This window comes from Gavia stellata, chromosome 15 (assembly GCF_030936135.1).
Source record: "Gavia stellata isolate bGavSte3 chromosome 15, bGavSte3.hap2, whole genome shotgun sequence".
Classification (NCBI taxonomy): domain Eukaryota; kingdom Metazoa; phylum Chordata; class Aves; order Gaviiformes; family Gaviidae; genus Gavia; species Gavia stellata.
In genome coordinates, this window is record NC_082608.1 from 13524514 (window position 1) to 13544593 (window position 20080).

The 20080-nt window shown below is 38.8% G+C and overlaps 1 protein-coding gene across 1 annotated transcript in view; it reads right to left on the bottom strand.

Annotated features, from left to right (window-relative positions):
- The window catches only part of CDH5 (cadherin 5), a 30405-nt gene extending 10566 nt beyond the window's left edge, over window positions 1-19839 (bottom strand). The window contains exons 1-3 of the mRNA XM_009806976.2: window positions 19709-19839; window positions 2615-2816; window positions 9-297 (exon numbers count right to left, since the gene is read on the bottom strand). Of these exons, the coding sequence (XP_009805278.1) occupies window positions 9-297; window positions 2615-2803 (478 nt within the window). The 5' untranslated portion in view covers window positions 2804-2816; window positions 19709-19839. The remainder of the gene's footprint in view (window positions 1-8; window positions 298-2614; window positions 2817-19708) is intronic.
- Between the last annotated feature and the right edge of the window lie 241 nt (window positions 19840-20080).

Below are 20080 nucleotides of genomic sequence, written 5' to 3' on the forward strand. Positions count from 1 at the left end.
GAACATACCTACTGGTGACATTTCTGGGACAGATCCATTGAATACTTTTTGTACAAACACGGGGACATTGTCATTAATATCATAAACCTTGATAATGAATTTAGATGGGCGTTCCAGTGACTGGTTGTTTCTTCTGTCAATAATGAGAGCTGTCAGCTCATACTCTGCTTTCTTTTCTCTGTCTAGCCTCTCAAATGCATACACATCACCACTGGTTTCTTCCACTTTAAAAATGGTGTTGGCATATTCACCTTCAATAATATACTTAGCGTTGCTGTTCCTTACACTTGATGTGATCTAGAAGGAAAGTATAATTCAAAGAGATAAAAGTGGGCTTTGGCATCCGCATGCAATGCAGCTTCTACCGGAAGATACACACAATCAGGACTTCTTCAGACTCAGTTTGAAACCATAATAGCCATCAAGACTTTTGATGTCAGCTGAACAAACACCACCACAGCAGCTACAACCATGCAGGATTATAGGCTGAAACTTGCATCCAGACTGAAACTTCCTTGCTTATATATCAAGAAGCATTTTTTTTTTTAGATCATATCTCTATTTCCCAAAGATATAAATTGTTCATGCAGTTAACACACAAATCATTAACCTCACTATGCCTGAAATAACGCGCGCCACCATGTTCAGTTTGAGCTACTCTTGTTTGCAAGTAACCTTCTCAACTTTGTAGAGATTTTGCTTAGATTTCAAAGAATTACAGAATCAAATCTATATTCACAGCTACTGACGTTATTCAGCATTATACTCTATTACTTAGCATTTAGCAGAATTCTTGCCATAACTGACAGCTTTCTTGTGTTTAGTCACATGCATTTATTTTATAGTCAGTCTTTAGGCTCATGCTATACAGTAAGATTAAATTTCTACCCCATAGATTTTAAAATTTAAGATTATATGCAATGAAAAAGGGATGGTGTAAAAGGGATGAACATTAATCAGTTTTAAAATGTAATTTAATCCAGTTCCAAATGGTTTTGCACATTATTTGATCTGCAGATAATCTGGTAATTCTTCCCTTTCTATACCTTCACCCATCTAAGGGCACTGATAGAAGGTTTAAACCACAATTTTCCATGCACTATATCAGCATTCTTATTTCAGCAAGCTATTTATCAATAATTGCTGGGTTTGACCAAGAATGTCTAGTCTTTTGTTATTGATGTTATCATAAATTGCAGTTGTTTGGTATTCAGGATTTGATTTATCCTGTAGTTGTCATTTACTGTTGAATATGCTTTCATTTCTGTTTTCTATTTTGAAATGTGTAATTAACATTTTCTTCCCTCATTCCACATACTTAATCATGATTCTGGCTGCTGGGGCTGCTGAAGAAGAGTTTACAACTCCAGAGATGTAACATGAGAAATAACCTCACCCTTTTCTCAAAGGCAGTATAGCCTGTGCCTTCTTTCTCAATTTTTATTGACTTATTCAGTGTAAAAGGTATAGACTTCCCAGATTGCCTTTTTCTAAAACAGAGGATGAACATACAAAGGAAAGCATCCAAGGTCATGAAAGATAAAATTGAAATGTATCAGCATATTCCTGCAGCTGTCACTCAGTTCTGCCACGCTGCTGCTGTGGCCTTTTTAAAAGGCTTTATCAAGTGTTCAATCCTGCAAATGCAATGCACTGAACACAGGCATTGCAAAAGTAATCAGAAGCATTCCACCGTTGAAAGACCACAGAGTACAAAGTGAATTACTCTTATTTAGGACAGCTTCAGGAATAGAAGCGTTCTCCTCAATCTGCTACTGAATTGGGTCTGAAATGAAACAGAGATACCCTGTGTTAGCTGAGAGTACCCTATGGCCTCTTTTCTCTCTCTCGTGCTTTCTGCCAGTGAGCAGCAGTGATCCAGAAAGGTCTGTTTCACTTTGCTGAGACAGCCTTGACAGATGCTGATTGTTGTACATGGGAGGAAAACGTACAACTGCATTTATCTGAAAAGTGTCAAAGTAGTTCAATTTGAAGGACTAGATTGGAAGAACTTTGTCTGGGTGATATACAGTTAATCGTAGGATTTTATGAGTGCTGCCCTGAAGAAAATGAGTTTGCAAGCAGGTCAATGCTTGTTATTATTTTAAAAAATTATTTTCTTTGACTTTGTGAAACAAGTTTTTTGATCGTGTAACTATTCCTAAACATAGCACTTTTGTTTTGCATCCAACCTCAGAGATGCAAACTGTGTGGTTTTTAATGCATATGTTTTTATTAGCTGATCTCCTAGGTTTTTGAAAGAGTCTTGAGCTGCTAGAAAAATATTGACATATTTCAGATGCCAGACTTCCTTCCTAACTGTGCACCTGCATGCAATGCAATTGTTTCTGCACTGCGGATGCTCCGTGCTTGCCATTCTCTAAAATTTATTTGTATTCTTCAAAAGAATTAGAATCCCTTTGACATTATTCTTGATTTACTCTGTGTCCACATTCTTAAGGTTTTAACACGTTAGTATGTTGGTATGAAGTCCCATTTCAATTTCCTCTTTTTTTCTTCTATTCTGCCTAGACTGCAAACAAGTAATACTTTTCAAGATACTCATTTGCTGTCTGCATTTCTAATTTTTAATTGCTAACAGACTGCTATTCACCTTGCCAACATGGTGTGGTAATGGTGTATCAATCTCTTCTTTGATATGCATTTGGTTCCATATCCAGTCTCTCTTCAGTCGTTTATGACTGGCATTATTTGAAGAAAAGCTTTGGTTTGTTTTCTGACTTTCTTTGTCAGCAAATACTGGAGCCAAGAACAATGAGAAAAGTAGAATAAGGTGGTTCATCTTCTTCTGTAACCTAGAAAGTAATATAAAATATGAAAACTGTATAAAACCCAACAGAATCAGATTAATCAGTGAGAGCACACATAGAAGTGCAAATGGACCTTCCTTCTATAGGAAAGTTTGATTACGTTCTGTATTTGTTTTCATCTGCCTTAGCATCAAAATTTGAAATATCAGGCTTCTTCCTTCCATGAAACAGTCTTAACTAGATGACAGCTGTAAAAACCAACAAAAATATTTTAATGAAATAAAAAATGTGCAAGTTTTGAAAGCTAGCATAAATGCCAGCATCCACTTGAGCTACCATAGGTAATCTGAAGAGAAGATTCAGTAGTGAAGATCAGCCATTGTGCATTATGGAAAGTGTAGTCTGGCTTCAGAACACAGCTCGTGGGGAGAGTAGCCATGGGAAGCAACACGAAAGCTAAGCCAGATCAAAGTTTATGTTAACTCAACTTGAAATGTTCCAGCTTGACAAACCCAAATGCTATGTTTTGACTTGCCCTGACACAAAATATGCTGTGGTCAATATCTTCATATGGAAAACATTGATTTAGAATAAATTATGTTTTTTTGGTGGAAAAATTGATTCATGTGAAATTTTCAATCAATTCCAAGTACAATGTAGCAAATTATCTTGCTCAGAGAGCTCATTTATTGATTCAATTCCTTGTCTTCTGAAACGTTTGAAGACACATATGAAGTTTCTTTATCCCCTATTCTCAGGTTTTACCATGTACAAAATGACGATTTGTGAAATTATTCTCAGGTGAAACCATATTTTTTTGCATCATAGGTTCATATTAGCAAACTTTAGGCCTGACGTTCGTATCAGGTTGAGAAGTTATTTTAATGTAGCAAAACTGATTAATTTTCTTACTAAATTTCCCCTTCCCAATATAAAGGACTGTCAGGGAACTTTAATGCTCAAATAATCAAACTTTAAATTACATGTAAATGACTTTCCATCAGCTTTTAGGAGCTGTCAGCATGCACATCAAAAATAAAACCGTTAATTGTGATAGAGAAGTTGACATCACACAGGTTGCTAGATGCAAGATTAAATTAATATTTTTGGCAGGAAGGTGCTGAGACATTTCCAAAATTACCCTTTAGTAACTAGGCAATCAATGTTATCCCGTAGTGCAGCATCATTATCAGTAAAAATATTTTATTTACCATGAAATTTTGCTTTCCTGTACTTTCCTCTCTTCTGCTTTGTTGTATATAAGCTGAGGAACAAGGGAGACCTTATCACTCTCTACAACTACCTGAAAGGAGGTTACAGAGAGGTGGGTGTTGGTCTCTTCTCCCAAGTGACCAGTGACAGGACTAGAGGAAATGGCCTCAAGTTGCGCCAGGGGAGGTTCAGGCTGGATATTAGGAAAAAGTTCTTTACTGAGAGAGTAGTGAAACACTGGAATAGACTGCCCAGGGAGGTGGTAGAGTCACCCTCCCTGGAGGTATTCAAGGAGCGTGTGGATGTGGCATTGTGGGATGTGGCTTGATGGGCATGGTGCTGTGTGGTGTTGGGTGGGTTGGTTTTTGGTGTGTTGTGGTTTGTTGTTGTTGATTTTTTTTTTTCCGTTGGTTGGTTTTGTTGTTGTTTTTTTTTTTTTTTTTTTTTTTAAGGTTGGACTTGATGATCTTACAGGTCTTTTCCAACCTTAGTGATTCTGTGATTCTTTGTGATTGTGTAGGAAATGACCAAATAAGGTGGCTTTGAAGTTGCTTTTTAATAGCTAAGCTGTGTTTTACACAGTTTTATGGATTCGTATAAAACTTTTGGATTTAGCTAGCTTTTTGTATTCTGTGCACTTACTTTGGCTTTGAATATTTTTAGAAAAGTGAGTAATATTTAGTTGTTTTGCTTTGTTTTATTTGCGTACATGAACATTCTACAACTGGCAACTGGAAGGCATTGCTATGATTCTGTCGTGATCACATTAAGTCTGTCTTTTATTCATAAAATTACAAAACATGATAACCAAAGGAAACCAGTTGGTTAACGTCAACTAGTACAAGCTGTAGTTTTGGAAGAAAACAGACTGTAGTGTTTAAAAAGTAATTTTCTCTTGTTGCTCTGGTACACCGGAGATCTCCGGTACTGCTGTAGTGAAGAGATTAGCTGGGAAAACTGAGGACAATACTGCCCACTTCAGTTGCCATGCATTTCACTGGCAGTGATACATTTACAAACATCCTTGCGGAAAGCATTTTTAACTTAAATAGTCAAATCTCCACTGAAGCATACTGATCTCAATATAAATCTACTTTGTAGAGAGAAATTTTGTGTCTTCCCAGTAATATTTTCCTAGTATTCACCTCTCTGTTTAAATGCGCAGTTCAGGGCCTGCCATGCCCTCTGTCAAACTCCTCAGGGAACCTCTCTTGCTGTTGCTGAGAGTGATTACTACTAACAGGAACTCCGGAACCTTTGGTATCCTCATCCAGTGGCACTGCTTATCGGAAATTGAAGGCTCAAATTCGTAACGACTGTATGGTTATCTGTATGGGAGCTCTGGGACTGTGGTAATATCCTGATTATTCCTGAGGATCCATGCAGCAAATGCAAACTCTCCTTTGAAGGAGGTGGCCTGTATGTGTTTCACAGTTCAGGCTTTGTTTGAAAGCTTGGCCATTAATACAGAAAGTGCTAGGCTGAATCTTTTTAAATATATGCACGTTTCAGCTGAAACTTAAGCTACCCCTTCCATTCAGCAGATCCATCTTTGTATTCTTAGATTTTAAGCTGGCTTTACTTCCTTTAACTCCTCATTAATGGATTCCTTGTTAATACTTGTCCAGCCTCCTTGGTAAGTTAACGGTGGTGGAGTTTGGTCTGCCCTCTGGTACGCACCATAGGTCAAACAAAGGCTGAGATAGAAGAGCCTCTTGCAAAAAGAGGCTTTGTCTTTGGCATCTTTCAAAATTTCTCATTTGGGTAGAAGTTACACTGCACACTCGAGCACTTTGCATGCTGTCTGTTCTAGGGACGTTTGACGTGCATTGCTCCATAGGACAGTCTGACTCTGAGAAGGCTTCCTCGATGATACCATACAAGTTTTCCGTTTGGCAGCTGGAAGTCCATTGCTGTTGAATCCATAGCTGAATTCATTACAATATTTAAGAATACCCTTCTTTGGCAGCATATACAAACACTTCAGAAGCAGGACCCTGCCGAGCAGTAACTGGATAAGGGCACTGTCCTGGTGTGAAGGCCACGTTCCATGGATGTTAGCTCTTGACAAGCTGTAGTAAATGCTCTCTCTTTTTCTGGCCATCATAGTTTTCCTTTCCAGCAGATCTCATTTGAAATGCCAGAGGTAGTAGCAGGAGAGAGATATTCCCATGCCTGAGCAGGGGGATGCATTCCCATGGAATCAGAAGCAAGAAAGTTTCTGAGGGATGACAGGTGGATGACATGTAGGGATTGGCTTTTTGTTTCCTCTCATGTCTGCTGTGGCAGGCAGGACTGAGAAAAGGAAATACGATGCACCCTTTTGAGTAATGACCCCTGCGGCCACACGCTTCCGGAGAGGGGACAGCACAGCATGTGCTGTGACCGATCTGTCCCATGCTTGAGTCTCCCTGGCATGCTGCCATGAGGTCCCACTGCTGGACTACCTTAATGTCCAGTCTCCAGCTACCCCTTTCTTTCTTACTGATTAGACCAGTAATTCAAACTTTTTCCCATTTAAGGAGGGACCATAAATGTTCCTTAAAGTTAGCAGGGGAATGGTTTATCCAAATAGCTAAGTTTCTTGCTTTGCTCTTAAATTTTCTTTCAGCAAATGATGGTTTTTTCCACCACCGTTATTCATTTTATGTGTTGAATTATTTTAGCAGATAACTCTTGGTCTACAGGGTACTATAGACAGTTAACTGAGAAATTCTGGTATTCAAACTGATTTATGGGACACATGACTCATACAGTGTAGTTTCTTCTCGCAGATTGGGAGTAATTGTTAAAAAAAAGTCAGGCGGAGATACAGACAATACTGTACTAATTAGAAGTTTGCATTTTAGAAGTTGCTTTGGTAAGAAATCAACTGTAAGGTTGATGAGCAGCTAATACAAATAAGGTCTCCATGTAATGAAAACGCATTTGATGAAATATTCTTATGAACATTTGTGGGGTTTTTTTCTGGTATTTGACTCTTACCTGATTTACTTCTCACTCTAAAATTGTATATTAATGCTTATGCAAGGATAGTTTAGTTAGCAAAGAAATTTGTTCTATGCTTGCATGTTAAATAGAAGTTAAACCAGGTTTCTGTGTAGAGACTTTGGTAAATGACAAGACAGTTGTAGCTGAAATGATGTATTTTTCTGGTTGATTGGACTAAAATCTTATGCTAATCTTTGAGAATTTTTGTGTTTCAGCATCTAAAAAACAGAAATAATGCTAGAAATATTGATAAGGAACATCCTAAGAGAGATATTTGCTTAAAGTGGCTATCATACATCAGAAAATAAACACATTTTAAAAGGTTGGCTAAAAGCGAAAGAAAACATTCTTTACAATAGTTTTTTCAGAAAAGTTTACTTTAGATAGCTTTAGTTTAGTTTAATAAGTATTTTCTGACTATCTTTCCCCCTTCTGTCTGCTGCACCCTCCCCAGTATTCCTAAGTAGCTCTGTGCAAAAAATTCTGTTGAATTTGCAGTGGATACCCTACAATAACAGAGTAGACAACACTTCAAAATTTTTTTTCAGATACAAAAAATTTACTTTGACACACCATCTAAACACCTCCAAAATTGCTATGCTCAATGAAACCATGATAGAGAGCAGAATCTGACCTGGTGTCAAGTAACAAAATGACCCCGAACAACCCTGCCATACAGAATCCATTTTTAACATTAATTTCTCATCTATATGGTGTTTAAGACTGAAGGTAACTGTGTGAATGCAGTGAGCATTAAGACATATAAGGGTAACATACCAAACACAGGAGAGGGATACATTATCTTTTTCTTTGCAATGCCTGTAGTTTTGGTAGGCAGGCAAAACATTGTTAGAAGAAAATAGTCCTAGTAATACTTAACGCTGCCTTTCAGGCACCTTAAACAGTGGTGCAAACATGAATTGATAAAAGCCTCCTCATTTCTCTGTGAAAAGTACTGCAGCAAAATAAAAAGCAATATCCCTTTCAAAAGGTACATTTGAAGCACAGAGGACTTAAAGGTGTTTGCCATCTCCTGACAGTGGAACAGGGTCAGGAGTAACAACAGTCTCAGATTTTGTTCTCCCAGTTTCTTCATCTCATAGTTAGACAACATTGCTCTAACCAGCTTCTAGCAAACCCAGAGAAACACGGCAGCAAAGTGATCACATAGGTGTAATTGTTACCTTCACTCCAGGTTCTGCTTGGCATCTAAGTTGCAAAACTCTGATCCTCCTTCGCTCCCTTGAGCTTACAATGTGAGAAGAGTTGAGGACACGTAGTGAGTTCAGTGAGAACGGGAACTAGGGTAGGTCTTCAAACTTTAGTAACATCCCTTAAAAAAAACTGTCTAAGTAAATTGTGGATCATTTGACTTGGAACAATCTTTTTTTGTTGCATTTTCAGATATAATTTTGGTTACTCAGTGTTTCTCTTACTTCTTATTAAAGCTGTCTTGTCACATGTCCTCAACAATGTACAATGATTCATTTTAAAATAGGCCCTTCCTGAGAACACTGTGCTGCTTTTTCATTTCCAGATTATTGAGCTGATTTAAATGGGCCTAGTGCCTGACTACCTGGTATTATATTTTTGATTGTCCTTATGTCGATTTTATGCATCTGAGAAATGGTTTCCACTGATGACTAAACAGTCTGGAGTGCAAATGCCTACCTGAAAACTGATTGTAAAATGACTTTTTATATGCATGATAGTACCTTTGAGTAAATAGCCACTTTGATGACTAAACAATCTGGAGTGCAAATGCCTGCCTGAAAATTGATTATAAAATGATATTTTGTACTTCAGATAGTACCTTTGAATGAATAGCCACTTCAGAAATATCTTAACTAAACTTGCTACTTTAAAAAAAACACAACACACGTCACTCAGTATTGTGAGAGCACTCTTGCGTGCGTTTGGTGCTGTTCAGTTCTTGGTGTTGATGCTGCAGCACGGTATATCAATATAGCTGAGGAGATAATTCAGCACTTCTGATTTTGGCTCCTCATATTTTTTCCAGGGAAGAAGAGAATAATTCTAATCTGAAAGTTCTTTGTGATTTCAAGTCCAATTTTCTGGTAGGTCTGGGGAAAATGTATTCATGATTTTTTCCCGTCTGTTCAGCTTACCAGAAAGTTCTCTCCTGGATGATACAAAATACAACTTCATCTCATGGGTGGATGGAGTCCTCAGCCAGGACAGATGCCTCTTTCAGAAATGAAGAAATTTGGTTATAAAAGATCTATAAATACTTACTAGGTATACGTTAAAGATTGATTGCCTGGTGGAAAGCAGGCAGCCAAATTGGTCTCCCAGTCTTTCTGTTATCTCAGATACAGAACTGGCTAAAAATGGGGAGGCAAGCACTGGTTTGGCTTACTTGTTTGTTTATTTAAAGAAACAAAGCCACCCTCCAAGCTAGTGAGTGAGAGCTTGTGTGCTGAAGAAGGGTGAGCAGCAATAATGAAATCCACCTGAATGTCCTCCCGGAGCTTCCTGACAGCCCTGCCTGCCTTTTAGCAAGTGACTTGCTGACTCCAGGATTAAAGTGCTGAAGGAAATACTGAGAGAAGGGGATATGAAGAGGCTTGAGTGTGAACTGAAAATAAGAAATGTATGGTCTAAGAAGACATTTGCTGTAAACAGAATAATTTTAGAGAAGTAAGGAAGAAAGTTGTAAGAGGTCACAAAGGGATGTATAGATTTGCACTTTGTGTGCTAGAAGTCACCTCATCGCAGATCTGAGAGAGAAGCGGGACAAGTCAGGTGCAGGATCTGATCTTGCATCATTAAATTCTCCTGAATTTACTGTAGTTTGTTTTACATCAGTGATGTGCCTGATAATATTTCAGCTGGGTAGATTAACAAAAAGAGAGATGTTGGCATGAGTGGGGAAAGACTAGCCTATAGCAGGCTTTGCTTATTTTAGTCTATGAACAGTGCAGTACTACAGATGCAGTCAGCCGTTGTAGTAGGCCAGAAATATTGTGCTTCACGCTCTTGTTCATCTCGGCTCTGAGTTGCCCTGAATCTGTCCCATTATATACAGGCATGACCTCCGGGACAAACAGGGAAATAATTTTGTTGGTGGTGCTACTTCAGCTCAAACATTGTTCCTTACAGCACTAACCTTCAAAGGTATCCTCATAACTGTATCAGTAGACTCATAACATTTACTGCCCGTTAGCTGGGTGTGCAAGACATAATCATCATCTCACTTTGGCTCACAAAAATCCTTTGCTGATAAATGCTGATTTAGTTGAGAGAATTCAGAGGCAAGTCTATTGGACAGTCAAGCACCAAGGACCAAAATCTCAAAGGCAGGAGGACCTTTAACTTCTGTTGATTTCTCTCTAGTTAACCTTATCTTAATGTGTATTTTCCAAAAACTTACAAAAACATATTTGCAGTTTGGAGAGTGCTCTCTACGTTCCCACATGACTCCTATCGGATAAAAAATGGATTAGTTACAAAACTACTGGATGTGTGTTGCTGGTGTAGGTTCAGATTCAATTTCCTGTCCTGCATTTGTTTGACTTAGATCTTGATTTACCTGTACATAACACCCGTATAGCTCAGAATCAGCTCTGAATTTGGCTTTTGTTAGAATTCAAGCAAACCTCAAACAATGTCTTTTCCTGGGAAAATTTGGAAGAGATGGGCTGATAGACTGTGCATAGTTGTTCTGTGTTCTTTAGTGACTGCTGGCCTTTTGTGGATAGTGTTAGTTTAAGTACATCTGGGGATCTGAAACATTTCTGTTTGTGGAAATTAATCCCATACCTGTGACTGTATTTCTGTGTACCTGTATAGTATGTACAAAAGTATGCAACTTCCACATAGGTCAGAGAGGAGCTAGGGGTTTCTTTTATGCGGCACGTCAAAAATCTTACATAGTGAAGTTATCGAACCAAGAGGGACTGCTTCTGTGTTTCATGTGCACAAGCTATGATTCCTATTCTAATCTTTAATTAAATCATTTTTCTGTCGATCTATAGTAACCTGTTTTTTGTCTGAGTTTCTTACTTGGATGATTGAGAAGTAAATTAAATACATGTTTTAGTTACTGGGCTTGTCTCTTCATGGACTTTAAGGAAGTATTATTTTTTGGACTAGGTAAATTAATAATTCTTGAATCACTTCTGTTGTTGAAATGACAATGCATTGTTTAAGTGACGGTTGTTTGCTGTGGTGAGGATGACATATGTGATGAAGGTAAAACAATACTTTGAAATCATTAAAATGAGCAGTGAGAGCACTGACTTTCTCCTTTTCTCATCAGATCAGTTATGCAGTCTAATTGTTGTTTTAATGGATGACTATTTTCCTTGCATATGAGCATCCTGGTATGTCTAGCAAGTAATCCACCAGTCTTAGTAAAACTGCTGGCCTTCTACCTTGCCCAGGAGAGAAATATGTATGAAGGTCTATCAGAACCACACTGAATCATTAGGTGAGTTTTAAGAATCTTTCTCATTTCACACTCTCAGCATGCAGATCATGTATCATGCCAGGTGCAGAATCAATGTGTTTAGTAATTTTTCACAATAATGTTATTTGTCATTGCAGAGGCTGTAAGAGATACTTGAGAGCTGATGATAACCAATTTGAAACTGAACAGATACAGTACATGAAGCACTGAAATATATATGTTCTGGTGCAGCTTAAGAGTTCTTACTGTGGCCATGCTGCTATAGTCATAGAATGCTTTACTATAGAAACTTTCCCTGAAGTGACCCCAAAATGGATTAGAGTGCTTTAAAGAAGCAGCAAGTGGTATTGTCCAGTCTTTCCATGCATAAAGCGTTTTACTTCACATAGAAATATGTTAGTACAAAATATAACAAGGGATAAAACATGCTTAAGCACAGTGTCCAATATAAACCCAGCTGCTAAAATATTTTGAAGCTCATTTGTGATTAAATTATTAAGCCAATTTGTGACACTGTTTCATAACAAATAAATATATTATCATAAACAGAAGATTTTGTCTTTCTCTTAGTTGTTGACATCATGGACAGCATTGAGTTTAAGGTCATAAGCTACTCTCCTATAGCTCTTTACAGCTTCCCGAGCTTTGGGAGCACGTGTATGAGGGCTGAATGACTCCTAATGAGCAGGAGTGTTCTTGTGTTTGGTGAGTGTCCTCAAACACACAAGCAGAGTTTGTGTGTTGGTACAGAATATTATCACCTCATCATCATTGTGTCATATAGATTCTCTGCTCTGTTGATTTAGAGTGTTCCATTTTTTAAAATCAGGAAGCTCATAGTACCTATGACTAGTATGATTTATTTGCTTTGCAGATGTTGCAGGGGTGAAACTAACAATTAAGTGACAGAAAATTTGTTCTTGGCCACATGTCTTTTGATCACAGTTGCCAAATGCTGTTGAAATCTGAGCTATTTTGGGGGGTTAACTTTGCGTTAAATACAGCCCTTCTGTTCTGAAGTGAGTTACTAAGATGGGTGGGATAAACCCTGCATGCATAGTTGGGAACTACAAACATTTTCCCCTATGAATTCTTTGTCCAAAATACAAAGCTAAGAGCAAAATATCTCCCATCCAGATTAATTATTGATAAGGACAGATGCTGAAAATAGTGATGAAGTGCCAGTGTTACAGACAGGCAAAGATCTTGTTCTCTTCCTTGTATCCAAAAAGTAGTTTCAGGGATGATCTTGCAGTCATGTGTATTCATTCCTGCAAAGGGTCTCATTGACTTTGAAGAATGATTGAGGCTCTGTCAGTCTCAGTGGCATATTTATGCGGCTGTAGATCCAGCTTCTTTCTCGCTTGCTTTGAGCTAATTTCCTTTTGCTTAGCCCAAACTGTGGTGGCTCTGGTAGGAGAGACAGAGGTGCAGGTGTCTCAGCACTGAGCTTCCCTCATCCCCAGCACCTCCCACAATCAGAAGATGTGGTTTGATTTTTGGGGAGTGGGGGTTTGGGTGAGAAGGGTACAAGGGAATCCTCCAAAAATTATTTGGCTCATCCCAGTGCAGAAGTGGAACAGTTCAGGTATATTGGAGGTGTTTGTGATCATTAAAAAGATTTCTCAAGCATCTCTAACCAGAAGCTTTGTTTCCTACAATAAATTATGGCACATTTCAGAATTGATCTGTTTTGATACTGCCCCCTGGTTACTGCTAACAGTAATCTAAAGCAGAGAAACCATGTTTAGCTGGCTGTGTGTTCTGATTCCTTTGTCCAGGTTATTCTACTGGGTAACTGAATGCATTCGTATTTCCTCTGAAAATTAATTTTGTGGCAAATAAAGAAAGCATGTACATATACATGAATCTCTTGTCTTCTGGCTGGGCAAGAGGCTAAAAAACCAGGGTGTGTCTGGATATATTTTGTTTGGTAATTAGTATTCAACATTTTTCTCCCTTTTTAAAATGTCTAATTCAAATGTCAGTTCATTCTTCTCTATTTCCTGCCCTTATTCAACTAGACTTCCAGACCAGGCTTAATTAACTTTAAGACCTTTCCTGCCCACCCCTATAGTTACAGTCTTTTCCTGGAACATTTCCATTGTTATAATCTCCATGTGTTGTGAGATGATACAAATGATATTATTACTGCTCTTCTGAATTTACAATGAGCCTTTCAATATTTTTACTTACAGCTTAGCTCTTGTCAGGAAAATCTCATCTTTAAATCAAAGTCAAACTCGGGTAGCAAATTTCCAGCTTACAGTGCTGATAAAGGGAAGCTGCAGGGCCTGAAAATTCAGGCCTCAGACACAGGGAAGCTTAAAAAGTTGAGGAAAGCTGTTGTAAGTTTTGTGACTTTTTTTCGAGCTAGACTTTTTTTCTGTATGGATTTGTTTCCATGTGGGAGTGATTGTGATTTAACACAATGTTGTGTTGTGTTTTGCTCCGTTATCTGTGCACTGGCTTAAGCAGGTCATTAGTCTGAAGAATTTTACAACTGCAGTCCAGAGGCAGTGAGGGAACCCGCACCCAAGGAGAGGTTGCTTCATGCAACAGATTGCAACCGTAGTAGTTGCTAGTTCAACATGTAAGACGTGACTGCAGGAGTGACTCTGCTTCAAGACAGACCGTGCTTTGTTTACACGTGGTAAGAAGTCTTTGTGAAAGTGGTAAAAGTGAGAGCTGGGGGCTTTCAGCTGGCTGACCCGGGGACATTTCTGCTCACAGGTCTTCTCCAGCCCGGTGCCCAGGGTCTAGGCTGGCGGCTGCTCCTGCTGCCCCGCTGAGGCTCAGTGCGCTAAGCACCAGGGAGCAGCCTGCATCCTCCTGGGAGCTGGCGCCTTTAAAGTAACCTGACTGTTTGGGAAGTTCTTATTCACAGCAGTGCTGCACTTGTGGGTTTGCTGCCTGAATGCAAAACACAGCTGGAGATATTTCTTTAGCTGAGTGGGATTTTTTTTTTTCTCCTTAGTTAGTGGCTGTGTAAGTGGAACATTTATTTCTCCCACAGTTCATACTTAAATCACAGCCACCAAAACCCCCTTTTTTGTGCGAATGAAGCCTTTCTCTTCATTTGAAGAAGCCGAAGATCAATCCATATAAGGCAGGTAATACAGCTCACCATTTCACAGCAGGAAAATGACGCAGTATATTCCAGAGAGAAATGTGCCCCTTTCTTCCTGTTTAAAACTTAAGTCATCTCCAAGTGCAATTATTGGAGGATTCAGTATCTATTCTAATCCTAAACTTTTACAAGGCTGCTGCTGGCAAATCTAGTGTACAAAGCAAATGTGTTTGCTAAATGGTGCTACAGATGATAGTGCTCTGCAATAGTTTTGTCACTGTCAAGTTCACATTATTGTCTTTGTAAAATGAACCCATTACAAAAAGCATTCCTGCTTTTTGTGCTCTCTGCTTTCTGCCCTCTCTTCTTAATTTCTGTGCTGGATATGTGTTTTAGGTGGAGTGCATTGGTAATCTGGATGGGCAACATGGGTAACATGGGCATAGTGTAGCAATATTTGTTTATGGTTTAATGGCAGCCTAAAAACCTAAATTAACAGTACGGAGCAAATAGATAATATATACTATTTCATTGTAGGTTTGGATTCATAGATTAGGTGATGAAAAGTCTGATACCTTATTAGTAGTACTGTTTGGTTGGCCTAACCCTAACATGAGTAAACTAATTCTCTTGCAGGCAGATCACATATATCTGAAAGATAATGACAATAAAAGCCTGTAAGATAATGCAAATCTCCTCTGAATTCAGGTCTAGGACTGGAGGTAGGGGGAGGGAGTATCCCACAAAAAGAATGGAGAAGTTAACCTAAAACCCTGTGCCAGTGGAGATTCTGCCAGTGAAGCTGAACCTATCATAGGAACAATTCCCATCAATGGCAGGATTTCCTATCATTTGCATTAGGCCCTTAGTCTCCTCAAGCAATATGTTGTAAGGTGGACTTTGCACTTCTAGAGGATTTCCAAAACACAAATTCATAGCAGATAGCATCATAAAAGGAAGGGGAAAAGGAAGACTGATCCTACCAAAGCATTGCTTAGAAATGTGGACAAAGGCAGGAGAAGGAATTCAATTGTATCCTCCAGACATACTGTGGAAGTGGAATTTCCCTTTACACTGTCATACACAATAAGGACAAGGGCCTGTGTGTGCTGCAGATAACCCACCTTGTGCCCTGTGAACTTTGCCAGGTGCCAGGAGGACCATTCCAGATGTTACTGGTGGGCTTGGGGAGAGAGAAGGATGCAGAGAAATGGATGACTTCAGTGGGGGCAAAGCCAGATGGGCTACTGCTAATTTGTGGAGACTGATAGTAGGCTTTTTAAAACAATGTGTAACAGAAACAGGGGCCTCTTTCTCCTGAAGTTTTGGCAGAGGATGGCAGTGAAATCCCACAGGAACAGGAGGGTTTTGATGGTAACTAGACTGGGACAATAAAACTGACCTCTTTGGATTTTGAAAAAAGAAGAATTTAAAACATTTCTGCTTTTGGTCTACCTCTAACTATGGTGGTGCTCTGTAACTCCTTGCATTTCAGATAGCAATGTTAGGGCAGAAGAATACTCTTTCTTCTCCACTGGTCTTTTGGAAAGCTCCCTGTACAATTTCTGCAGTGTGTCCCAGGTAACCATGCTTGCCTTTTCTCTAAAATATCAGTCATTTTTCACTGTAAGTTCTGGACACTTTCATGGATGTTACTCGATAACGCTTTCACATGCAGCTCCTAATCTTTTTTAAGAAGGTTTTTCTGTCTTATCTATCTCACACAAAAATACTTGTCTGGAGAAAAGTCTGCCGGAGTGTCCATCTACCTGCTTGACTCTTTCTGGTTTACTGATTGTAAATCTTTACTTGGATGTACTCAGAGTACCAAAAATGAAGTGTAGGCAGTGTGAACACCTGCAATGGATGGATAAATTTCCCCTCTGCCTTTCCCCTGTCTTTGCCCAGCCCTGGAAAACACAGCTCTTGAACTGTTCCAGTTCCTGTGAACATCCATGGGCTTTAACTAGCACCTAGGAGGGCTGGGCCCCAAATCTTCTCACTGCCTGCCCAACGGATGTGTGTAGCAGCGTATGTACAAAATAGACTCATGGCACAAATAACATCCATCTCAGAAGTATGTCACAGAGAGAACTTACTTAAAATATTCAGCAAAATCTTCCATTCAAAATACAGCTAGTTCCATGTTTATTGATAATTTGAAATTTAGATCAAGATGAGTGAAGCTCAGATTCTTATTGAATGAAAGGGCTAATTTGTATTCCTGCACTGAAGAACTGTAAACAAGTTCTTCACAATTTTTTATTAATTTTTTTATGTTTCAAGATCAGACTCATTGCAGAATTTAGGAGGTAGGTGGCACACGCGTTGGTGAGTGATGTGCATTCATTCTGCACATCATTATTCCCAGCATTAGCCCTCTTGGTGGGATTCCTGGGTTTGCAGTGGGCTCTGTACTTGGGCCGAGGACAGGCCCTGGAGCAGGATGCCAGCAAGTTTCTTGGCAGCAAAAATGGTGGCTCCTGATCATGACTGTGGCACCAGAGTTTGCAGTGGAAATATACCTGCATAGGCTCTTCGAAAGGAGAAGGGTACTGAACTGCAGTCCACAGATGGATCAAGCAAACTCTCATCATGGATCAAACTAGTATCCAGCTCTGATTTGCTAAGGTCTGTTCTCCTAGTTCAAAATCTGATCAGCTCTTCAAAGGCCTGTGTGGGGAATTGTTTTACCTTAGTGATAGTGAGCTGGGCATCTCTCTGTACTAGCAAATCTCCAGTTTACACAAGTAATCACAGTCTGCTGTGTTCTAGGGTGGAAGGGAAACCAGTTGTGTCAAGGCTAAACTTTGAGGGATTTTTGATTTGCAAACCCACAAGGATAACAAAGGGAAAGACATTTGTTTTTAAAAAAATACACAAAAATATTTTCATGGCCAACACATTTCTCACAAAGACAGAGAACCTCTTATTTTCTTATTTTCTTCTTGGCACTAACATTTGAACCTCTGAATTAAACTTCTAGAACCTGAGCAAAAACTGGAATTATGAACACATGAGAAAAATAACCATGAAGATTCCTTACAGAAAGCTCAGTTGCTAGAAATAATCAGTTACCTCTATTCTGTGAACCTCTGCTTTTTTAGAAAATATAAAGTATTAGCTGGCCTGATTTAAGCCTGTAGTTCTGTAGACATGTACCCTGACAAGAAAAAAGAATTTTAAAAAAGTTTTTTGATTTTTCATTTGAAATATTAATTGAAGTAATTGATTTTCGGATGCACAGTGAAGTCCTTTGTTCCATAAGTGCTATAAATCAGAGGAGCTTCTAAACCATCCCCAGTGATCTTTACCTATATCCTGTTTTCAGTTCTGTTTCACTCAACAGAGGCAGGATGTGAAGCAAAGCTGGCAACAAACCTGTTAACTGTTTGGGTGGACCTTTCTCTGCCTAAGACGCCTCTTTAGCAACAAGCCCTGCATCTAGCACTCTGCAAGCTGTAGATTGCGGAGTGACGTGTAGCTATTTCATGGCAGTGTTAGCATTTGTTTTAAAACGTTTAAGAAACAGTTTTATGATCTTACGTTAAAGAGCAAAGCTTTGGGAAATACTTCTTGCTGCAATGCAGTGCAGCTGTAGCACTCTGAAAAATAAAGCCCAGGTTTGTGGACAAAGCAGGAATGATTTGTTAATTGAATTAATCTTTTGCTTTCAAATTAATTTGTTTTATTGTTTGTAACTTCACATTCTTCTCTATAGTATACTGTACTATTCTAAGGCTTTCATATGCTAAATTAATCCTGTGTCTTTTCCTCTGTTGGTCACCCTTTATTTAAGGATAAAAAGTAACTTCTGGAGATACTGCGGATAAATTGCAAGTCAGCATTTCTGTGATTTGTTTCTGGTATATTGGTTGTTGTTACAAGACACAAATTAACCTAAGATGAGAAGCTTCTGTAAATCATTGGAATATCCTTTCTTTTGTCTAGTATTTTTTCCTACATGAACATCTATAATACTGTATGCTTTTACAAATGCTGATATAATGATTTATAATCAGTAGAGGCAGGGACACATTGATTAACTATACCTTTGTTAACTGCAGTAGCAACCAACTTTTAATGTTTTCGGTAGCTAAGAATGGAACAGACTTTCTCACAGAAATTCATCTTCTTCCATATCTTTTTTCTTTGCATTTCTTTCCTTTCTTTATCTTTATTACAGTGTGACAACCAGCACAGTAAGGTACTGTGCACACTGACAGTTCCACTATTGCAGAATAGAGTTCTTACAGAAAAAGCAGTATCAGTTCATCTCTTATGCATAAATGCTTTGTCTCTGCAAGCTGTACAGCAAACTTGTTAGCTCAGGGACTTGCTACACTATCTTTAGGATAAGACAAAAGCCTTTTCAACCAACTTTTTGTATCAAGCCACTGCTCATAAAATACCCCATCAGAAAAAATGGTTCTTTTTGGACCACTGAGATGAAGAAACTTCTAAAATAAGAATTGCTCGTCTTTTAGAACAGGGGCTGTAAAACATGGTAGACCAGGGTTGGGGTGCTAAAGTACCTCGGCTACTTTAAACTTGAGATTTAGGAGACCAAGTCACTGATGTGTTTATGTAAACTCCCCTCTAAGCCTTAAAGAAATCTCTTAGCAGGAGAGATATGCCAAAGCTGGCTTGTATACATGGTGGCTTTCACCTCCGCTTGGTATTGGTCATAGTAAAGCCATAGCACCTTAAAGACAGTCAACCCCCACTTTGATAAAACATATTGCATCAAATCATAGCACAGCATACACCTGCTCACTCAAAACAGTACTAAGCCTGTAACTGTCCACACTGCAAGTGAAATCCTTTCCTAAAGGGTTTACAGGTGCAATTTGTAGTATCGTTTCTGTCCCTTTTCCATTAGGAATGAGCATTGGCAACATAATCTAAATATTACAAAACAGAACTACAAAAAAGCATAAAATGTCTCCTCTTTTATACAATCCAGGAGTATTGTGGTATAGCCCAAGCAAGCTAGAGGTTTTCCTCTTCTGTTGTCAATTGTAAACAACTCTGCTGTTGTCTGCACATAATTTGGTTCAAGTGCCATCAATGTTAGGCCCAAAGGATTCTGTGGATATGTATAAAATTCATAGCCCGTCTGCTGGTATTTCTTAAATTATTTAAGATATTAGAAGAGATTTTTGGTGGAGGTAAAAAACCTTTAAAGTGAACTTCATAGCTGAAGGACATCGAATACCGTTTATCCCTTACCTGAGTCAGAGTTGGTGGAGCTTCAGTTTGTTCCCAAATCAGGCAAACTAAAATCAACAGTATCCCAAAATGTTAAGCCGTATACAGAAAATGAAGATCAAATAGAAAAATCCACTTCTCTTTTCATTAAGCAATACTGGGAGTGTTCAGCTCTCCAGTTTCCAAGGTTTTCCAGCTGGGAGTGAGCCTTTTCCCATCCTGCATCCCGGCATCCTGTTATTGTTCCAAGTCTTAGTAATACAGTGAGAAAAGGGAGTGGAGGAAACAAGATAAACTTAGCCTTATTATTGCTATACCTACTTATTTGTTGCTGACTCTAATGAGGGAGCTGAATAAAAGGAAATTGGCTCTGAGAGAAACACAAAAGTTGGT